The 22,057-nt window shown below is 43.4% G+C and overlaps 1 protein-coding gene across 1 annotated transcript in view; it reads left to right on the top strand.

The window, feature by feature from the left end:
- Positions 1 to 596: 596 nt before the first annotated feature.
- Positions 597 to 22,057, top strand: part of slc43a1a (solute carrier family 43 member 1a) — a 38,178-nt gene continuing 16,717 nt past the window's right edge. Inside the window, exons 1-5 of the mRNA XM_038993789.1 lie at positions 597 to 816; positions 8,992 to 9,152; positions 13,378 to 13,576; positions 15,757 to 15,812; positions 17,709 to 17,785. Of these exons, the coding sequence (XP_038849717.1) occupies positions 8,999 to 9,152; positions 13,378 to 13,576; positions 15,757 to 15,812; positions 17,709 to 17,785 (486 nt within the window). The 5' untranslated portion in view covers positions 597 to 816; positions 8,992 to 8,998. The remainder of the gene's footprint in view (positions 817 to 8,991; positions 9,153 to 13,377; positions 13,577 to 15,756; positions 15,813 to 17,708; positions 17,786 to 22,057) is intronic.

Genomic DNA, 22,057 nt, shown 5'->3' with positions numbered 1-22,057 from the left:
TGTTGGCCTGAGGAATGACTAAATAGATTTAAATAGTGGGGTAGTGTGATGTTTATTTTTTTGTGAGTGTAGTGTTAGATGGTAGGGTATTTGTCGATGTATAATTTTTTTTCAAGCAACGTATAAGGGATTTATACCCCAGTCTACTAGGAGGCGGTAATGCAATATTTATTGGATGCCAACCGCAGTTAAACCTGAACAAAGAAGGTCGTGGAACCGGCAGTGGCAGTTGTTCAACATTGTAACATGACTCACAGATAGAGGTGAAAATATGTGAAACATAATCTCTTAATGAAACGTATTGAACCCATGTCACCCATTCTAATATATGTATAGTTGTATTATTTTAATTTCGGGGGTTCATGTCAAGAGCTGAACATCGTCTTCCTCTCTCCTCACTCTCACTTTTTCATCATTGCCTTTTTCCAGGAGGCTAACCTACAGGTAGCGGGCACCTAACATATTCCTCGCTGGTAGATAAAGCCATGCCTCCAAAGTAAAAATGTGACCAAGTGACAAAGGGGGCGGATGGCTAGGATTCTAGGAAGAAAAAATACAGACGGAGCGAGTTACGAAGTCAAATTTGGAGAGGGAGGGAGAAAAGGGAGAGAGAGGGAGTAGACGAAAAAAGTGTACATTATGCGGTGTCAGAAACTACACGCGAAGAACACGGGGTAGGCTTGATATAAATCAGAGTCGTGTTTTGCTTTAGGAGGGCAAGAGAAGAAATCGAAATCGTAGAGAAGTGTTTCTACAGCTACAAGAAACGTTCTGTCAACGTTGTGACATTTATTTTTCATAAGAAAAAGAGCTGAAGTAAGTCATCATTTTTATTAGAAACTTCAACATATTTTTTGTTGACTTTGTATCTAAAAATGACACTAAAAGCTAGCAAGTGCCAAATATACCCACAAAGGCAAGCACTAGCTGACGAATGTATGGTGTTTTAGTTACTTTGAGGTATATGTGCTTGTTAATGCGTTATTGCAATGATTATAATCGGATTTGTTATGTTAAATTTGCTTGTATGTTTTGATGACAATAAATATGGCGGTTAATTAGGGCAGGACTACTTTTTAGTAGTGATGTTCAGTTTGCGATTGATTCGTTCTTTTTGGATGACTCTTTTTACTGACACGAGTCATTATTCATTTTTCCCGAGTGACTCGTTCATTTTCGTCGTTCGTTTGACCTGCTGGCCCTTTGGAATTTAAAACAATTCAAAATTCAACTGTAGAATTCACACATTATTTAAGGACAACGTGGTGCAAGCCACACATCGTATAATGAAAATTCGAAGTCTGAGTTCACAGTAACGAGCGTAACGACTACGGAACGTTCTCACGCGCCAACGACAGGCAGGTAGCTTGTCCTGTGGCTGAAAACCATTGTTTTTGCGAACGAATGGTTATTTTTGAACGGATCTTTTTGGCGGACGTCGCGAATCGCATCCGTGAAAGAACCGTTCATTTTGTCTCCCTGATTTGCATACTGGTACTACAGGTCTTTTTTGTTTTTGCTCAAAACAACGTTTTTCGGGTAATAGGTTAAACAATTATTATATAAAGAGGACGAATCCTCACTGCAGAAACAATTTAAAAAAAAATCACCTTTATTTAACCAAGTTCCAACAAGTTATAATTTGCAACTGCGACCTGGCCAAGATAAAGCATAGCAATTCGACACATACAACAACACAGAGTTACACATGGAATAAACAAAACCTACAGTCAATAATACAGTAGAAAAATAAGTCTAATAACAATGTGAGCAAATGAGGTGAGATAAGGGAGGTAAAGGCAATAAATAGGCCATGGTGGCGAGGTAAATACAATATAGCAAGTAAAACACTGGAATGGTAGATTTGCAGTGGAAGAATGTGCAAAGTAGAAATAGAAATAATGGGGTGCAAAGGAGCAAAATAAATAAATACAGTAGGGGAAGAGGTAGTTGTTTGAGCTAAATTATAGATGGGCTATGTACAGGTGCAGTAATCTGTGAGCTGCTCTGACAGCTGGTGCTTAAAGCTAGTGAGGGAGATAAGTGTTTCCAGCTTCAGAGATTTTTGCAGTTCGTTCCAGTCATTGGCAGCAGAGAACTGGAAGGAAAGACGACCAAAGGAGGAATTGGCTTTGGGGGTGACCAGTGAGATATACCTGCTAAAGCGCGTGCTACGAGTGGGTGCTGCTATGGTGACCAGTGAGCTGAGATAAGGCAGGGCTTTACCTAGCAGAGACTTGTAGATAACCTGTAGCCAGTGGGTTTGGCGACGAGTATGAAGCGAGGGCCAACCAACGAGAGCGTACAGGTCGCAATGGTGGGTAGTATATGGGGCTTTGGTGACAAAACGGATGGCACTGTGATAGACTGCATCCAGTTTGTTGAGTAGAGTGTTGGAGGCTATTTTATAGATGACATCACCGAAGTCAAGGATCGGTAGGATGGTCAGTTTTACGAGGGTATGTTTGGCAGCATGAGTGAAGGATGCTTTGTTGCGATATAGGAAGCTGATTCTAGATTTCATTTTGGATTGGAGATGCTTAATGTGAGTCTGGAAGGAGAGTTTACAGTCTAAGAAGACACCTAGGTATTTGTAGTTGTCCACGTATTCTAAGTCAGAGCCGTCCAGAGTAGTGATGCTGGACGGGCGAGCAGGTGCGGGCAGTGATCGGTTGAATAGCATGCATTTAGTTTTACTTGCGTTTAAGAGCAGTTGGAGGCCACGGAAGGAGAGTTGTATGGCATTGAAGCTCGTCTGGAGGTTAGTTAACACAGTGTCCAAAGAGGGGCCAGAAGTATACAGAATGGTGTCGTCTGCGTAGAGGTGTATCAGAGAATCACCAGCAGCAAGAGCAATATCATTGATGTATACAGAGAAGAGAGTCGGCCCGAGGATTGAAGCCTGTGGCACCCATAGAGACTGCCAGAGGTCCGGACAACAGGCCCTCCGATTTGACACACTGAACTCTATCAGAGAAGTAGTTGGTAAACCAGGCGAGGCAATCATTTGAGAAACCAAGGCTGTCGAGTCTGCCAATAAGAATGTGGTGATTGACAGAGTCGAAAGCCTTGGCCAGGTCGATGAATACGGCTGCACAGTAATGTCTCTTATCGATGGCGGTTATGATGTCGTTTAGAGCCTTGAGCGTGGCTGAGGTGCACCCATGACCAGCTCTGAAACCAGATTGCATAGCGGAGAAGGTACGTGCGATTCGAAATGGTCGGTAATCTGTTTGTTAACTTGGCTTTCAAAAACGTTAGAAAGACAGGGTAGGTTAGATATAGGTCTGTAGCAGTTTGGGTCTAGAGTGTCACCCCCTTTGAAGAGGGGAATGCCCGCGGCAGCTTTCCAATCTTTGGGAATCTCAGACGATATGAAAGAGAGGTTGAACAGGCTAGTAATAGGGGTTGCAACAATTTCGGCAGATAATTTTAGAAAGAGAGGGTCAGATTGTCTAGCCCGGCTGATTTGTAGGGGTCCAGATTTTGCAGCTCTTTCAGAACATCAGCTATCTGGATTTGGGTGAAGGAGAAATGGATGGGGCCTTGGCGGGTTGCTGTGGAGGGTGCCGGGCAGTTGACCGGGGTAGGGGTAGCCAAGTGGAAAGCATGGTCAGCCGTAGAGAAATGCTTATTGAAATTCTCAATTATAGTGGATTTATCTGTGGTGACAGTGTTTCCTAGCCTCAGAGCAGTGGGCAGCTGGGAGGAGGTGCTCTTATTCTCCATGGACTTTACAGTGTCCCAGAACTTTTTTGAGTTAGTACTACAGGATGAAAATTGGGGAGAGCGCATACTGGGGAGAGCGCATCAATCTGGTCCATGCTGATTTTTTCAGTGTATAAAAAAATACATAATTTGGCCTGGTAAGTATGTATTTGAACGTGAGCCAGTTCTTTTACATGAACTTTGACAAATGAGCCAACTCATCGAAGAGACTCGGAATGGCATCACTACTTTTTAGCTAGCTAGCTATTTCGGAAATTACTGTCACTGGTCGCTACTTTCGTCCACATTGGATTGGGCAATCCGACCAGTGTGATTTTTTGGGGGGGGGCACTCAAACCATCTAACTAATTTACATATCTAGCTAATGTGATGGAGATGTATAACATTTAACTTGGTTCTGGAGCCACACATTTTATGTCCATTCCAGGGTTCAGGTGAGGGGCGTGGCCAATGTCGAACATTTTAGAGACCCTCCTGTTGTTTGCAGTGACAAAATATAGCTGCTTTAAAGACAATGTTCTGCAATTCTACACATTTTTGCAATGAAATATGCTGTTTTAAAGCAATTCTGAAAATGTTTCCATGGGGTTGAGAGAAAATGTTTCAGTTTTAAAGATAATTTCCTGCAATTCTACACATTTAGCGATGGCATGTGCTTTCTGAATGACACAAAATCAATGGGGGCCCCATGCCATGACAAAACTCCTGAATGCATCATTTTTTAAATTTTAGATTCTCCCTGACAGTTTGGCTTTTATTTTGGTAATAGTTCTCAAAGATGATCTTTTAAAAATATATATAGGTCCATTATCTTTTCTATATTATTTAGGTCTAGTTTTAAAGCTGCAGTATGTAACTTTTGGGCTATGACCAAATCTACATAGAAAAGTAAGTTATAGATCTGAAAGCAAGTTCTATGTGCGCTATTTCTATGCTTCCCATCCTTAAGTTTTGTTTTTGCATCTTTTACTTTCGGTTTTGTAAACCAGTTTCAAACAGCTGAAAATGCCATATTTCTGGAAATTAAAAATATATTTAACAGCGGTTTAGATGGTAGAATGATTTTCTACACTTTACTTGCTAGTTTTATCACATAAACTGAGATTAGGTGAACTATTAGAATTTTAGCAACCAGGAAATGGTGGAGCGATTTCTGCATATTTAAAACCAAGAATGTTTATTTATTTTTACTGTTTGGACATAGGTGGCACGAAAAAACCCAATACTTTTCTATGCAGAAAAAACCCTGCATTTGAAAGAACAATAATATATTAATACATATATTATTACAGTCCCTGGTTCGAATCCAGGCTGTATCACATCCGGACGTGATTAGGAGTCCCATAGGGCTGCGTGCAATTGGCCCAGCGTCGTTCAGGTTTTCCCGGGGTAGGCCGTCATTGCAAATAAGAATTTGTTCTTAACTGACTTGCCTAGTTAAATAAAAAATAAAGGTCAGCAAGAGTGAACTTCCTTCCTAACAGTGGTGGAAAAAGTACACCATTTTCATACTTGAGTAAAGGTAGAGACACCTTCATAGAAAATTACTCAAGTGAAAGTCACCCAGTGAAATACTACTTGAGTAAAAGTCTAAACGTATTTGGTTTTAAATATACTTAAGTATCAAAAGCAAAAGTACACATCATTTCACATTCCTTATATTAAGCAAACCAGAAGGCATGATTTTCTTGTTTTTTAAATGTACGGATAGCCAGGGGCACACTCCAAAACTCAGACATAATTTACAAACTAAGCATTTGTGTTTACTGAGTCTGCCAGATAAGAGGCAGTAGGGATGACCAGGGATGTTATCTTGATAAGTGTGTGAATTGGAACATTTTCCTGTCCTCCTAAGCACTCAACATGTAACGAGTCATTTTGGGTGTCAGGGTAAATGTATGGAGAAAGTACATTATTTTCTGTAGGAATGTAGTGAGGTAAAAGTTGTAAAAAATATAAATAGTAAAGTACAGATACCCCCCAAAAACGACTTAAGTAGTACTTTAAAGTATTTTTTACTTTACTTTACGCCACTGCTTCGTTTTTTGAATGAGAACTGAAAGTTAAGTGTTTTCCCTGACATGTTGTCCTGTTGTCCAGCCCGTGGAGGTTGGTAAACCCAACTGGTCAAGGTCAGATTCAGATTCATCCCTTGGGTCAGAAGAGAGAGAGGGAGAGAGCCAAATTGATTCATGTGATGAGTCACAATAATCAAATACATGGCCTCACTTGTTATAATTAAAGAGAATTAGTTTAAAAATGCTCTGTAATAATATCCATTTCACAACGCTTTGTAATAGGCTACCGCACATTTTCAAACCTCTGACACAGCCTTGTCCAGAGCTGAGTAAATATCAAGTAGTAGTTAGTTACAATATTGCATCATTCAGCTGTATCCTAGCCAGGATAGGGTTGTACAGTAGTCTGCAATATAGGTACTGCAGGAAATAAAATTGGTTTGTGTTTCTCCCTTTCTCACTCTTTCTTCCACACACACAAACCGTACACACTGTGATATGATAGGGGCCGCCAGTTGTTTGTTAACCTAAAATGAGCTGTTTCTTTGTCTTCCTACTTGTTTGCAAGCCTCAGCTCCCAGGACTGTGCTAGTCGATTAATCATTCAGTTGAGTGTCAACCGGTCTTTCAGTCAAGTGTTGAATTAATTTGTTGAACGGTAAAGTTAAATCAAAGGCAAGGGGATAGAATTTAGACGTTTTATTTTTGAGTAGTGCACCATCAAGAAAATGTCTGCATTTCCTACACCACGACGGTCGACCTTCTCCTCTTTCTAACGACTAACGACCCACTCAAGACCAAGGGTAAGGAAGGAGTGATAACAGCACATGGAGGGGAAAAAGAGGTGGGAAATCTTGTGAGGTGAGAGATAGGCAGAGGAGGGAAAGTAAGAGACAGACTTATATAACTCAGTTTGCACACCACGTGACATGTTTCTATAATTTCTCATGCACATGCTACCACTAGCGCACAGAGGTTACTTCAGGCACACACGGAGATACATCTCGTTCTTATCTAATATAGCACAGAGATGAGCTTTTCCAGGCCTTTTGTCTGTAGTCCTACCGGTATGTCTGGAGGGGATTCTCTGGAAGTCCAATTCATGTGCTGTAGATACTAGGACTAGGTCCTATACTTAGCTGGTACATACCATCAATCAATCAAATTTATTTATAAAGCCCTTTTTACATCAGCCGATGTCACAAAGTGCTGTACAGAAACCCAGCCTAAAACAGCAAGCAATGAAGATGTAGAAGCACGGTGGCTAGGAAAAACTCCCTAGAAAGGTCAGAACCTAGGAAGAAACCTAGAGAGGAACCAGGGGTGGCTAGTCCTCTTCTGGCTGTGCAGGGTGGAGATAATAACAGAACATGGCCAAGATGTTTAAACGTTCATGGATTACCTGCAGGGTCAGAGAATAATAATCACAGTGGTTGTAGAGGGTGCAACAGGTCAGCACCTCAGGAGTAAATGTCAGTTGGCTTTTCATAGCCGATCATTCAGAGGTAGAGACAGCAGGTGCGGTAGAGAGAGGGTCCAAAGCAGCAGGTCCGGGACTAGGTAGCACATCCAGTGAACAGGTCAGGGTTCCATAGCCGCAGGCAGAACAGTTGAAACTGGAGCAGCAGCATGACCAGGTGGACTGGGGACAGCAAGGAGTCATCAGGCCAGGTAGTCCTGAGTCATGGTCCTAGGACTCAGGTCCTCCGAGAGAAGAGCGAGAGAAAGAAAGAGAGAAATAGAGAGAGCAAACTTAAATTCACACAGGACACAGGATGAGACAGGAGAAATACTCCAGATATAACAGACTGACCCTAGCCCCCCGACACATAAACTAATACTGGAGGTTGAGACAGGAGGGGTCGGGAGACACTGTGGCCCTGTCCGATGATACCCCCGGACAGGGCCAAACAGGCTGGATATAACCCCACCCACTTTGCCAAAGCACAGCCCCCACACCACTAGAGGGATATCAACAGACCACCAACCTACTACCCAATTTAAAGGCAATGCTACCAAATACTAATTGAGTGTATGTAAACTTCTGAACCACTGGGAATGTGATGAAAGAAATAAAAGCTGAAAGAAATAATTCTCTCTACTATTATTCTGACATTACAATAAAGTGGTGATCCTAACTGACCTAAAACAGGGAATTTTTACTAGGATTAAATGTCAGGAATTGTGAAAAACTGAGTTCAAATGTATTTGGCTAAGGTGTATGTAAACTTCCGACTTCAACTGTATGTACGGCAGCACCATTGTTGTTTGTGGAGTGTTATTGTCGCTGCCAGTCAATGTCTTCTATTCCCTCGGAATCACAGATAGAACACATTTACAGACATAAGTTGCTAAGTGCCTGTAAAGATGTTACTCATTGTTGAGAAGGTTAAGGGAGCCGTGTGTGTGATTGTGTGTCCAGCATGGGGTGTCAGTTACAAGAGAAATCCCCCTCTTCAGATACTTTCTTGGCACAAAGGAGTGCGCTGGACTATGCCTAATCCCATTACACACAGTCACACACACTCCCTCTCTTTCTCCCCCCGACACACACACTTTTCTCTCACAGCCATCTCTCAATAAAACACTCTCTTTCTGTCCTTCACACACATGCCCGGACTACACAGTCACAGACAGGACCCCCTCATAAAGTCTGTTGAATGGATATCCTGTTCACGTCTGTCCACCCCCCCCCACCCCCCACTTAGGCTAACTCAAGTCCACTGACACAGACACCACCCCTCACTCTTTTTTTCCCCCCACTTCCCCCTCTTTCACTGCACTGTCGTTTTCTCTCTCAGCTGCTCGCTTAGTCCTTTTTTACAAGTTTGTTAAGGTGATCATGACCGGACAGTAGGCTATTTGATATTGGCTGTTGGTCATGTCAGAGACTGAGGTCACCTGTCTTCTGTTGTGTGTGTGTGGTAGAGGCAGACTGGTGTCTCCTCCTGGTTTGAACTAAAACTGCTATTCTGAAAAAGGACCAGGGGGTTTGGTGGGTGATGTTCCATGACCTAGTTTGCTCAGAGCTGTTCTGCTTTTTGAACTCTTTTTGATTCCAGAGAGGTGACTCACTGGATCCTAGCCAGTGTCCCCTTGTCAAAGTGACATGCTGGCCTATAGCTGGAAATGTGTAGTCTAATACTGTACTGTTGGCTGTAACATCTACATGTATTGATTAAACTCTCTCTCTCCACTTTTCTACTTTCTCACACACTCTCTCTCTGCATTCTTTCTCTCTCAGAGCAGCAATGGCGCCCTCTCTCCTCCAGGCCTATAGTAGGCGCTGGTGGATGGCTGTGACGGCAGTGTTGGAGAACCTGCTGTGTTCTGCCGTGCTGCTGGGATGGGGCTCCCTCCTCCTCATGCTGAAGGGCGAGGGCTTCTACTCACACCTCTGCTCAGGTAGGATACACACCAGGGTTTCTGTTAGCCGGTAATAGCTGGCTTTTGGCCGATTTAAAAAAATTAAACGCTAATAAATATAATTGCAGCCAGCCAATTGTCTGGGAAAAAATCCCATTGAGAAATAATGCATTTTAGCCTATTGATTCAGATACCAGTGGGTGTAGCGCAAGAGCTGCTGATACAGCTTAAACAGATGTTTGTTGATGCTGGAGGGAAACATGCGCTTTAATAAGCCCAATCATTGTGCAACGATTCTAAAGGCAATCACATGTATAAAAAAAATGTTTTGAACGATGGCCATGATTAAAAAGAGCTACCATTTCTTAACTGGTAATTGAAGCGTGCTTCCCATTCACCATTCAAGTGCATAGGCAACTAGGCAGGCTTCACTGTGTTACACACCACTTTGCAATGAGCTACAGGCAGTATGTATTTAGAAAACATAAACTTAATTGTTTGAAACCTGAACATTTTACTACATATTACGAGGCATGTCTTACCTTGCTTCAAAGTAGCCTAGCCAAACGCCAACCAAACTGTGCAAGAGCAATTATTTTATAGACTTAGTGGCCAGGGACTTTAATGCAGGGAAACTAAAATCCGTTTAACCTAATTTCTACCAGCATGTTAAATGTGCAACCAGAGGGAAAACATCTCGAGACCACCTTTACTCCACACACACAGACGCATACTAAGCTCTCCCTCACCCTCCATTTTGTAAATCCGACCATAATTCTATCCTCCTGATTCCTGCTTACAAACAAAAACTAAAGCAGGAAGCACCAGTGACTCGGTCAATAAAAAAGTGGTCAGATGAAGCAGATGCTAAGCTACAGGACTGTTTTGCTAGCACAGACTGGAATTTGTTCCGGGATTCTTACGATTGCATTGAGGAGTACACCACATCAGTCACTGGCTTCATCAATAAGTGCATCGATGACGTCGTCCCCACAGTGACTGTACATACATACCCCAACCAGAAGCCATGGATTACAGGCAACATCCGCACTGAGCTAAAGGGTAGAACTGCTGTTTTCAAGGTGCCGGACTCTAACCCAGAAGCTTATAAGAAATCCATGCCCTCAGACAAGCCATCAAACAGGCAAAGCGTCACAGGACTAAGATTCAATCATACTACACCAGCTCCAACACTCATCGGATGTGGCAGGGCTTGCAAACTATTACAGACTAAAAAGGGAAGCACAGCTACGAGCTGCCCAGTGACACGAGCCTGCCAGACAAGCTAAATTACTTCTATGCTCGCTTCGAGGCAAGTAACACTGAAACATGCATGAGAGCATCAGCTGTTCCGAACGACTGTGTGATTACACTCTCCGTAGCCGATGTGAGTAAGACCTTTAAACAGGTCAACATTCACAAGGCAGCAGGGCCAGACGGATTACCAGGACGTGTACTCCGAGCATGCACTGACTAACTGGCAAGTGTCTTCACTGACATTTTCAACCTCTACCTGTCTGAGTCTGTAATACCAACATGTTTCAAGCAGACCACCAGAGTCCATGTGCCCAAGAACACTAAAGTAACCTGCCTAAATGACTGCCGACCCGTAGCACTCACGTCTGTAGCCATGAAGTGCTTTGAAAGGCTGGTCAACACCATTATCCCAGAAACCCTAGGCCTAGACACACTCCAATTTGCATACTGCCCCAACAGATCCACAGATGATGCAATCTCTGCTGCACTCCACACTACCCTTTCCCACCTGTACAAAAAGGAACACCTATGTGAGAATGCTATTCATTGACTACAGCTCAGCGTTCAACACCATAGTGCCTTCAAAGCTCATCACTAAGCTAAAGACCGTGGGACTAAACACCTCCCTCTGCAACTGTATCCTGGACTTCCTGACGGGCCGCCCCCAGGTGGTAAGGGTAAATAACAACACATCCACCACGCCCCTCAGGGGTGCGTGCTCAGTCCCCTCCTGTACTCCCTGTTCACTCATGACTGCATGGCCAGGCACGACTCCAACATCATCATTAAGTTTGCTGATGACACGACAGTGGTAGGCCTGATCACGGACAACGATGAGACGGCCTAAAGGGAGGAGCTCAGAGACCTGGCCGTGTGGTGCCAGGACAACAACCTCTCCCTCAACGTGATCAAGACAAAGGAGATGATTGTGGACTACAGGAAAAGGAGGACCGAGCACACACCCATTCTCATCAACGGGGCTGTAGTGGAGCAGGTTGAGAGATTCAAGTGCCTTGGTGTCCACATCACCAGCAAACTATCATGGTCCAAGCACACCAAGACAGTCGTGAAGAGGGCACGACAAAACCAATTCCCCCTCAGTGGGTGGACGCCCTAATCAGGTTACGCAACCAATAGATACATTTCTTAAATGACGGGTAAATTAAAATGTTGCCAGTCAAATGTCCAGCGCCACATTTTCCTAACGGAAACCCAGGCCCACAAACTGTCAGGGGTGTGTACGAGAGGCGAAGTCAGGTGCAGGAGAGCAGAGTGTTATAAACAGGCACACTTAAATTCCGTTCCAAAAATGACAGCACATAAGAACAATAACGTGCCAAAAATACGGAACATATCAAAAGTATAGCGCCTGACAAAATCCACATAACAATAAACAATTACACACAAAGACATGATGGGAAACAGAGGGCTAAATATATGTAGATTGATTGGGGAATGAAAACCAGGTGTGTATGGAACAAGACAAAACAAATGGACATATGAAAAATGGAGCGCCGGTGACGTCGATCGCCGAACGCCGCCCGAACAAGGAGAGGAGCCGACTTCGACGGAAGTTGTGACACAAACACACACTATCAGAGGAGGAAGACTTACATACACAGAGGAGGAAGACATCCAGTGCATTCAAAGTATTCAGACCCCTTGACTTTTTCCACATTTTGTTATGTTACAGCCTTATTCTAAAATTGATTAAATTGTTTTCCCCCCTTATCAATCTACATGCAATACCCCATAATGGCAAAGCAGAGACAGGTTTTTAGATATGTTTGCAAATGTATTACAAATAAAAAACTGAAATTTCACATTTACATAAGTATTCAAGCCTTTTACTCAGTAGTTTGAAGACTTGAGGCAGTGATTACAGCCTCAAGTCTTCTTGGGTAGATACTACAAGCTTGGCACATCTGTATTTGGGGAGTTTCTCCCATTCTTCTCTGTATATCCTCTCAAGCTCTGTCAGGTTGGACAGACAAGAACATTCTTGAGGGCTTGTCCCAAAGCCACACCTGCGTTGGTTTGGCTGTGTGCTTAGGGTTGTTGTCCTATTGGAAGGTGAACCTTCGGCCAAGTCTGAGGTCTTGAGCGCTCTGGAGAAGGTTTTCATCAAGGATCTCTCTGTACTTTGCTCTGTTCATCTTTCCCTCGATCCTGTCTCCTAGTCTCCATGTCCTTGCCGCTGAAGCAGCATGATGCTGCCACCACCATGCTTCACCGTAGGGATGGTGCCAGGTTTCCTCCAGAATTGACGCTTGGCATTCAGGCCAAAGAATTCAATCTAGGTTTCATCACACCAGAGAATCTTGTTTCTCATGGTCTGAGAGTCTTTAGGTGCCTTTTGGCAAACTCCAAGCGTGCTGTCATGTACCTTTTACTGACGAGTGGCTTCCGTCTGCCCACTCTACCATAAAGGCCTGATTGATGGAATGCTGCAGAGATGGTTGTCCTTCTGGAATGTCCAATCAATTGAATTTACCACAGATGAACTCCAATCAATTTGTAGAAACATCTCAAGGATGATCAATGGAAACAGGATGCACCTGAGCTCAGTTTCAAGTCTCATAGCAAAGGGTCTGAATACTTATGGAAGTAAGTTATTTATTTATTTTAAAAATCTACACACAATACCCCATAATGACAAAGTGAAAACAGTTTATTTTTTATTTTTTGCACATGTATCCATTTTAGAATAAGGCTGTAACAAAATGTGGAAAAAGTCAAGGGGTCTGAATATTTTCCGAATGCACGCCACAGGAGGTTGGTGGCACCTCAATTGGGCCGGACGGGCTCGTGGTAATGGCTGGAGCGGAATGGTATCAAATACATCAAACACATGATTTGATGCCGCTCCATTCCAGACATTATTATGAGCCGTCCTCACATCAGCAGCCTCCACTAATGCATGCTGTTCCTCATGCACGCACACACACTCTTCCTCAGCATACACTGCTATCAGGGATGAGCGGTAACCTTTGCATCTCTCCCATAGAGAACGACACGATGGCCCACTTGCTGGCGATGGGCAACCTGACTTCCTGGGAGAGTGGTATCTGGGTGAGCTGTGTGGACCAGGAGGAAATGCTCAACCTGGGCTTCACCATCGGCTCCTTCCTCCTCAGCGCTGCCACCCTGCCCCTGGGCATCCTCATGGACAAGTACGGCCCGCGCCCACTACGCCTCCTCGGAAGGTAATTATATAACATTATAAACTGAGTGGTTCCAGCCCTGAATGCTGATTGGCTGACAGCCGTGGTATATCAGACCGAATATCACGAGTATGACAAAACACTTTGTTTTCCTGCTCTAATTACGTTGGTAACCAGTTTATAATAGCAATAAGGCACCTCGGGGGTTTGTGGTATATCGCCAATATACCACGGCTAACGCTGTATCCAGGTACTCCACGTTGCGTTGTTCCCTATGAACAGCCCTTAGCCATGGTATATTGGCCATATACCACACCCCTTCGTGCCTTATTGGTTCATTAACTAGTGGTTAGTACCAATAGTGATAATTCAATATGATATCGATATCATTTGATATTCATATGAGCAAGGCATATCGGGATATCCGTTTATCCTTGGTGTTAACGTACACTATTCTGTAAAAGAGTATACGTTACTGTTGGGGCGGCGGAGGTCTCCGGAGGCCTAAACTACCCACCAGTTTGAATACAATGGGAAGCCCGTTGATGGCCCATCAGCAGGCAGTTAAGTATGCTAAAATATAAATGTAAAATGTCTCGAGGTTAGAGAAGCTGGCCAGTAACCAGAGGGTTGCCGGCTCGAACCCCGAGTTGCCTGCTGTGAAAACTGCAGGGGGTGAGCCGGCAGCCGGAGGATTACCGGGTTCAATATCTTGTATACTATCTAATGCTGTTGTGCTCTTGAGCAAGGCACTTTACCCCTAAGTGCTCCAGGGCCACTGCTTGGCAATAAAGCAAGTATTGTATGGTATTGTTCCTGCAAGCACAAGAGCCTTTCACAGGCTCTCAATTTAGCATACCTACTGCCTGCTGATGAGCCATCAACAGACTTCCCATTGTATTCAAACTGTTTGGGTAGGTTAGGCCCCCGGAACATTCCCACCTGGCCCAATGGGCAATCAGCAAGCAGTTGTCAGATCTTTGCAAAGCCATGAAAGTTATTCATTCAAACGAGATTTTCCATATCAGTGGCCATCATGAATATTAACGATTGTCGAAACTAGTCATATAGCTCTAATTGAATAGTTTTTCCCACCAAAGTACTTTCGCTGTATCGACATTTTCACATTTACATTTTAGTAATTTAGCAGACGCTCTTATCCAGAGGAACAGGAGCAATTATGGTTAAGTGCCTTGCTCAAGGGCACATCGACAGATGTTTCACCTAGTGAGCTCAGGGATTCAAACCAGCAACCTTTTAGTTACTGGCTCAACACTCTTAACCGCTAGGCAGTCCCCCAAAAAATTGGAATGGGAAATAGTGGTAAAGCCCAAAAAGTTAATGTCAGACTGCTTAAAGGCAGAGGAAGTCAGATTATGCCAGATCACACACCCAGGGCGGGTGGAGGGGCATTTAGTCTTTTGTGTCTCCTCAGTGAACATGGGTGGGGCTGTGTTTGTCTTTTTGTGTGTGTGTGTGTTTAAGGGAGTGGTTCTCAACTGATTTTGCCTTGGGACCCAAATTGAACCAGGTTGTCTCAGTAGCGATCCAATATTCGCATTGCAATTTTTTGGGCCAAAAAGCAGTCTGGAAAACTATTTTTAATGCTTTATTGATATTTATTGCACCAATTATATGACAAGGGAACAACAGTCACACCTTTTTCATTGTCAATAATTCCATTTTGCCCATATTCTCGATGAAGAATGTTCATGTTCACAAAATCTGCTAAATAGCACTGCTAATAACTCTATATTGAAAATACTGTGATTGAAATATAGGTTCATTATCATTTCTACACACTTTATACCTGGTTTGAGTCATTTAAATTCAGACTGGAGTATTCACCACCCATTCAAAACCTCCCACCAGTTGAGAATCGCTGGTTTAAAGTACACGTGTCAATGTGTTCCCGTATGTGTGTGTTTTAGGTTTACCATAGTGGAGGTATGAGTAATGAGGAATGTGTGACAGACAAAAGAGGTGTGTGAATGCTGTAATGACAGACACATGGCTCGAGGAGAACCTCTGCCTCGTTGGAATCTCTTCCGGGAAAAAAAGGGAGAGAAAAAAGCAAATAGAGAGAGAGAGATTTGACTAGTACACCGCTCTCATCTCCCTCCTTGTCTTGAAATGTACCGTTGTTATTTGCTAATGAATGTATAATAATGTATTTTTTAGGTCTGGATGTCCATCTAAAAATGAAACTTCCTTTTTTGCAGTTTTTGTTTTGGTCTCTCTTGTGCCATGATGTCAATATCAGCGTACGATCCTCATCGTAAGTGACAGACATTATCCCCACCACAGGCACGCACAAACACAGACACACACACACACACTGCCACTTGTCGATACCTGTAGACCAGGAGTCTCCAACAGGTCGAGCACAAGCTACCTGTAGCTCACAGCCCACATATGAGTAGCTCGCCAATCAATTCTGAAAGTACATGCATTTTTTTCACGAGTTCCATCGCAAACTGTCATAAACATAAAGCTCCCAGCTACTATCCAATCAAAGCAATATTAACATTATCCCACCCCCGGTTAGCCACAATATCTGCCAATTAATTTCCGCCAATATTGCCCCCGTCTGTCTGTTTGGTGTGCGTGTTAGTCTATTTTGTGTGTAGCCAGTTAGGGATGCTAATGATAACCGTCTTGTGGGTAGACAGAAAGCCATTCCCCCCAAAACATTTTCAATTAAAGGGAAAATCTACTCAAAAATTATATTTTGCCATCGCAGCGCTAGCTGCGCCACCAGAGACTCTGGGTTCGCGCCCAGGCTCTGTCGCAGCCGGCCGCGACCGGGAGGTCCGTGGGGCGACGCACAATTGGCCTAGCGTCGTCCGGGTTAGGGAGGGTTTGGCCCGGTAGGGATATCCTTGTCTCATCGCGCACCAGCGACTCCTGTGGCGGGCCGGGCGCAGTGCATGCTAACCAAGGGAGCCAGGTGCACGGTGTTTCCTCCGACACATTGGTGCGGCTGGCTTCCGGGTTGGAGGCGAGCTGTGTTAAGAAGCAGTGCGGCTTGGTTGGGTTGTGTTTCGGAGGACGCATGGCTTTCGACCTTCGTCTCTCCAGAGCCCGTACGGGAGTTGTAGCGATGAGACAAGATAGTAATTACTAGCAATTGGATACCACGAAAATTGGGGAGAAAAGGGGGTAAAAAAATAAAAATAATAATTTTCATTAGTCCACTGTTGATACTGTTCCAAAATGTTTTCCATGTCAGCAGTCAAGTTTTCAACATACTGGACTTTCAAGAAGCAAAGTGTCACCGGGGTGAACTTTCCCTTTAAATGTTAACAGAAAAATAGGCTTACCTGACAGAACTACATTATTTGTATCAATTGAGTGGCGATTTGTTTGCAAACTCTGCCATGACATGCTGCAGCAGTAGGCCTAACAGGAGAAACATCGCTAGACCGACACATTCCTCTGTTGCTAGATGCGCAATGAGCAATTACACAAAATAAATTAAATTTGTTCGTTTTTTTCCCCAGACCTCACAAATAGTCTTCTGATGTGATGCTTAGCATGGGCATGGACTCAGAACAAAGAAAATAAAACAGAGAACTGAATTCAGGAAAATATAAAACATTATTTTATGTGGACCCCTTAGAGTTTGTTTATTAACCATTATTTTACCAAGTATGTTAACAGAAAACACATCTCTTGTACACCAAGGACCCAGGGAAGAGTAGCAGGGTAGAGGAGAAGAGAAGAACTTGCCTATTTGAAAGCTATAAAAAAAAATGTGTAGCTTGCGACGTGTTAGATTTTGTTAAAGTAGCTCTCATGCTAGAATAGTTTGGAGACCCCTGCTGTGGACTATACACTTATTCATACACCTAGTCAACAGTGTTTAAAGAAATAATCGACTTCAAAACGATATGTTGGTATTTGTTTCATTGGTCCACATTAGCCCCAAAATGTTTTGCATGTCAGCAATCAAGTTTTCAAGAAATGTGACTTTTAAGAAGCAAAGTGTAACTTGCAAAACGCGTCATCATCATGATGTGTCACATTACTTGAAAATTGTATATATTTAAAACACACTGACATGCGAAACATTTTGTGACTGTATCAACAGTGGACTAATGAAAAAATACCAAAATATAGTTTTTTTTGTGGATTATTTCTTTACCTCCTCTATCTCCTTTTCTCTCCCCAGAGCTCTCTGCTCTCATCTTTCTGGCCCTCTCCTTCAACGGCTTCGGAGGAATCTGCTTGACCTTCACCTCCCTTACGGTGAGACACACACACACACACACACACACACACACACACACACACACACACACACACACACACACACACACACACACACACACACACACACACACACAGACTAGTGACACCTCCAGTCCACCTGGTCTAAGTTTGTCCAATGCACCAGTCAATATTTGCTCTATTCAAGTCGTTGATAAAACAGCAAATCCTCACATCTGTTTACCTCGGATCAAAAAAGCAGCAAACACTGTTGTCCTTGAAGACCTCGATTACTGGATGTTGGCTTCCCATATCACTGAAAAACCAATATCATTCAGTTTTGTCCTGTTTGTATGATGAGCCAACAAGGTGTTTTTGCGGCACAGAGGAATTTCCCAGTATTGATTGAGTAATATGGGGTGGTTAGCTGTCACGCCCTGACCTTAGAGAGCCTTTTTTATTCTCTATTTGGTTAGGTCAGGGTGTGACTTGGGTGGGCAAATCTATGTTTCTATTTCTTTGTTGGCCTAGTATGGTTCCCAATCAGAGGCAGCTGTTTATCGTTGTCTCTGATTGGGGATCATACTTAGGCAGCCCTTTTTCCCACCTTAGATTGTGGGATCTTGTTTTTGCACAGTTACTGTCTAGCCCTGCAGAACTTTACGTTCGTTTATATTTTGTTGTTTTGTCTGTGTTTTCAGTATTAAATATCATGAACACTTTCCACGCTGCGCTTTGGTCTCATTCTCTAAACGAGCATAACATTAGCGTCATAGACCTGAGAGGACAGAGTGTTGTTTCTGGAAGGTAGTTGTTTGCGTGTGTGTGCACGTCATATGACATGAGGTACCTTGCCTGTGTTAGTCTGGGGCCACCTGTGTGTGTGTTATAATTACTGTACAGTAGGCCTGTGTTACCATACACTACCGTTCAAATGTTTGGGGTCACTTAGAAATGTCCTTATTTTTGAAAGAAAAGCAAAAAAAAATGACCAGTGAAATAACATGAAATTGATCAGAAATACAGTGTAGACATTGTTAATGTTGTAAATGACTATTTTTCTATTTTTAATGGAATATCTACATAGGCGTACAGAGGCCCATTATCAGCAACCATCACTCCTGTGTTCCAATGGCACGTTGTGTTAACTAATCCTAATTTATCATTTTGAAAGGCTAATTGATCATTAGAAAACCCTTTTGCAATTATGTTAGCTCAGCTACAAACTGTTGTTCTGATTAAAGAAGCAATAAAACTGTCTTTCTTTAGACTAGTTGAGTATCTGGAGCATCAGCATTTGTGGGTTTGATTACAGGCTCAAAATGGCCAGAAAGAAATAACTTTCTTCTGAAACTCGTCAGTATATTCTTGTTCTGAGAAATGAAGGCTATTCCATGCGAGAAATTGCCAAGAAACTGAAGATCTCATACAACGCTGTGTACTACTCCCTTCACAGAACAGCGCAAACTGTCTCTAAACAGAATAGAAAGAGGAGTGGGAGGCCCCGGTGCACAACTGAGCAAGAGGACAAGTGTCTAGTTTGAGAAACAGTTGCCTCACAAGTCCTCAACTGGCAGCTTCATTAAATAGAACCAGCAAAACACCAGTCTCAGCGTCAACAGTGAAGAGGCGTCACCGGGATGCTGGCCTTCTAGGCAAAGTTGCAAAGAAAAAGCCATATCTCAGACTGGCCAATAAAAATAAAAGATTAAGATGGGCAAAAGAACACAGACACTGGACAGATGAAGATTGGAAAAAAGTGTTATGGACAGACGAATCTAAGTTTGAGGTGTTCGGATCACAAAGAAGAACATTCGTGAGACGCAGAGAAAATGAAAAGAGGCTGGAGGAGTGCTGGACGCCATCTGTCAGGCATGGTGGAGGCAATGTGATGGTCTGCGGGTGCTTTGGTGGTAAGGTGGGAGATTTGTACAGGGTAAAAGGGATCTTGAAGAAGGAAGGCTATCACTCCATTTTGCAACGCCATGCCATACCCTGTGGATGGTGCTTAATTGGAGCCAATTTCCTCCTACAGCAGGACAATGACCCAAAGCACAGCTCCAAACTATGCAAGAACTATTTAGGGAAGAAGCAGTCAGCTGGTATCCTGTCTATAATGGAGTGGCCAGCACAGTCACCGGATCTCAACCCTATTGAGCTGTTGTGGGAGCAGCTTGACCGTATGGTACGTAAGAAGTGCCCATCAAGCCAATCCAACTTGTGGGATGTGCTTCAGGAAGCATGAGGTGAAATCTCTTCAGATTACCTCAACAAATTGACAACTAGAATGCCAAAGGTCTGCAATGCTGTAATTGCTGCAAATGTCGGATTCTTTGACGAAAGCAAAGTTTGAAGGACACAATTTTTATTTAAATTAAAAATCATTATTTATAACCTTGTCAATGTCTTGACTATATTTCCTATTCATTTTGCAACTAATTTCATGTATGTTTTCATGGACAACAAGGACATTTCTAAGTGACCCCAAACGTTTGAACGGTAGTGTATGTTAGTCACCAACAGGTTTTGAGGGAGGGTAGTTTTTAGTGTTTATGGATGTGAAATTGTTTATGTGGTGTGGGTGTGTGTGGGGGTATTTTGGCGCCTGAGTTGCACATGCCTTTTCCCAGATGGAAATTGTCCCACTTGTGCCTCCACCAATCACAAGTCCTGACTCGTCACACACCCACCTTAACCCAAAACACACAAGGGCACACTCTACCCTCTCTCTAACCCCCCCCCCCTTCCTCCCTCTCCCTCTTTCTGCAGTTCTTATCTTACTCTCTCTGTTCTAGCTGATATTAGTCAGCTGGAAAAATCCAAAGACAAACACGGAACTGCCTCGATCCCCATGTGTGTGTCCTCACACAGAAACCCCAGAAACACTAGGGGAACACATAGACAAAGACCACAACACAGACTGAGAGAGGTCTAGTCAGGTACTGTTGACCTCAGGCAATCCTTTAACCTCTGACCTTTCTCCTGGCTTTAGATGACAGACCAGTTAAGCAACCTCTCTTCGTGTAGCTATATTTACTGTAACACTCAGTCCAAAACATTCACACACCCCTTCAATCACGCTCACAAACGAATACCTGCTGCATGCTGTCACACACATCAAACGACAGTTTGTCCTTTCTCTCTCTGTTGTACTCACAACCCTAGTGCCTCCCACATAGTTTGGCACAAACTCTAATAAAGAGAATGCACACACACTGTTCGGCATGAGGAGTTGTGTCCTCCTGCCACCCCACCCCTTCTCAGTGGCATGGCTTCCCACAAACACACACACACACACACACACACACACCACACACACTCACACACACACACACACACACACACACACACACACACACACACACACACACACACACACACACACACACACACACACACACACAAACAAACACTATCAATCTTTATTGACATTCACTCCTCTCCATTTGTCTCTCTGACCCCGGTCTGTTCCCCAACTGGGTGGGCTGGACCAGCGTGGACCGGGTTTCATAAGGGTGTTGTTAGAACTTATGTCAGCACTGGGGCACAAGGACACATGCAGACATAGACAGCCCTTCTCTTTCAGTGGTTGTAGTGGCAACACTGCCCATGTTGTTGTGGTTGTAATGTTTTAGTCCTGATGAGGTCACTTCAGTTTGGTTTGTTGAACAATCTCTCCATTCTATCCTGATGCCATTGTTTTTCTAGTCGAGCCCAGGGGATTGCCATTCAACATTTAACGCTTAGCTCTGTTTTATTGTGAACTTTACAGACGAAACCTACATTGGATTCAGACCACATATTCTCAGAATCGTGGGTAGATAGATGTCATGTCATGCGGCTTGATTTAGGACATTCAATTTATTTAAAGACATTCAATTGATTTAGGGACATTCAATTTATTTAGGGACATTAGATTTATTTAGGGAGATTAGATTGTAAAGGTACACTGCTTGCTTGCTTGCTTGTAAAGTTTCACTTTTCTATTTCAAATGCAGACACCTTGTTCTACCAAACCTCCATCAGAGTTTTGGTTGACAGATACTGTAGATGTTGAAGGGGTGATATTGAGTTATGGTTAACCCTATACACTTGTGGGAATTGGCTTTTATTGATAGGGTGAAATTGAAATGTTTATTACAGAATAAATATGAAAAGCGTATGCCGGTCAGATGCCGAGCAGTTGCCATACCAGGCGGTTGCATCACTGCCTGGTATGGCAACTGCTCGGCATCTGACTGCAAGGCGCTACAGAGGGTAATGTGTACGGCCCAGTTTATCTCTGGGGCCAAGCTTCCTGCCATCCAGGAC

Source organism: Salvelinus namaycush, chromosome 5 (genome assembly GCF_016432855.1).
Source record: "Salvelinus namaycush isolate Seneca chromosome 5, SaNama_1.0, whole genome shotgun sequence".
In the NCBI taxonomy this organism is placed as follows: domain Eukaryota; kingdom Metazoa; phylum Chordata; class Actinopteri; order Salmoniformes; family Salmonidae; genus Salvelinus; species Salvelinus namaycush.
This window is presented reverse-complemented; position numbering and strand designations above follow the sequence as displayed.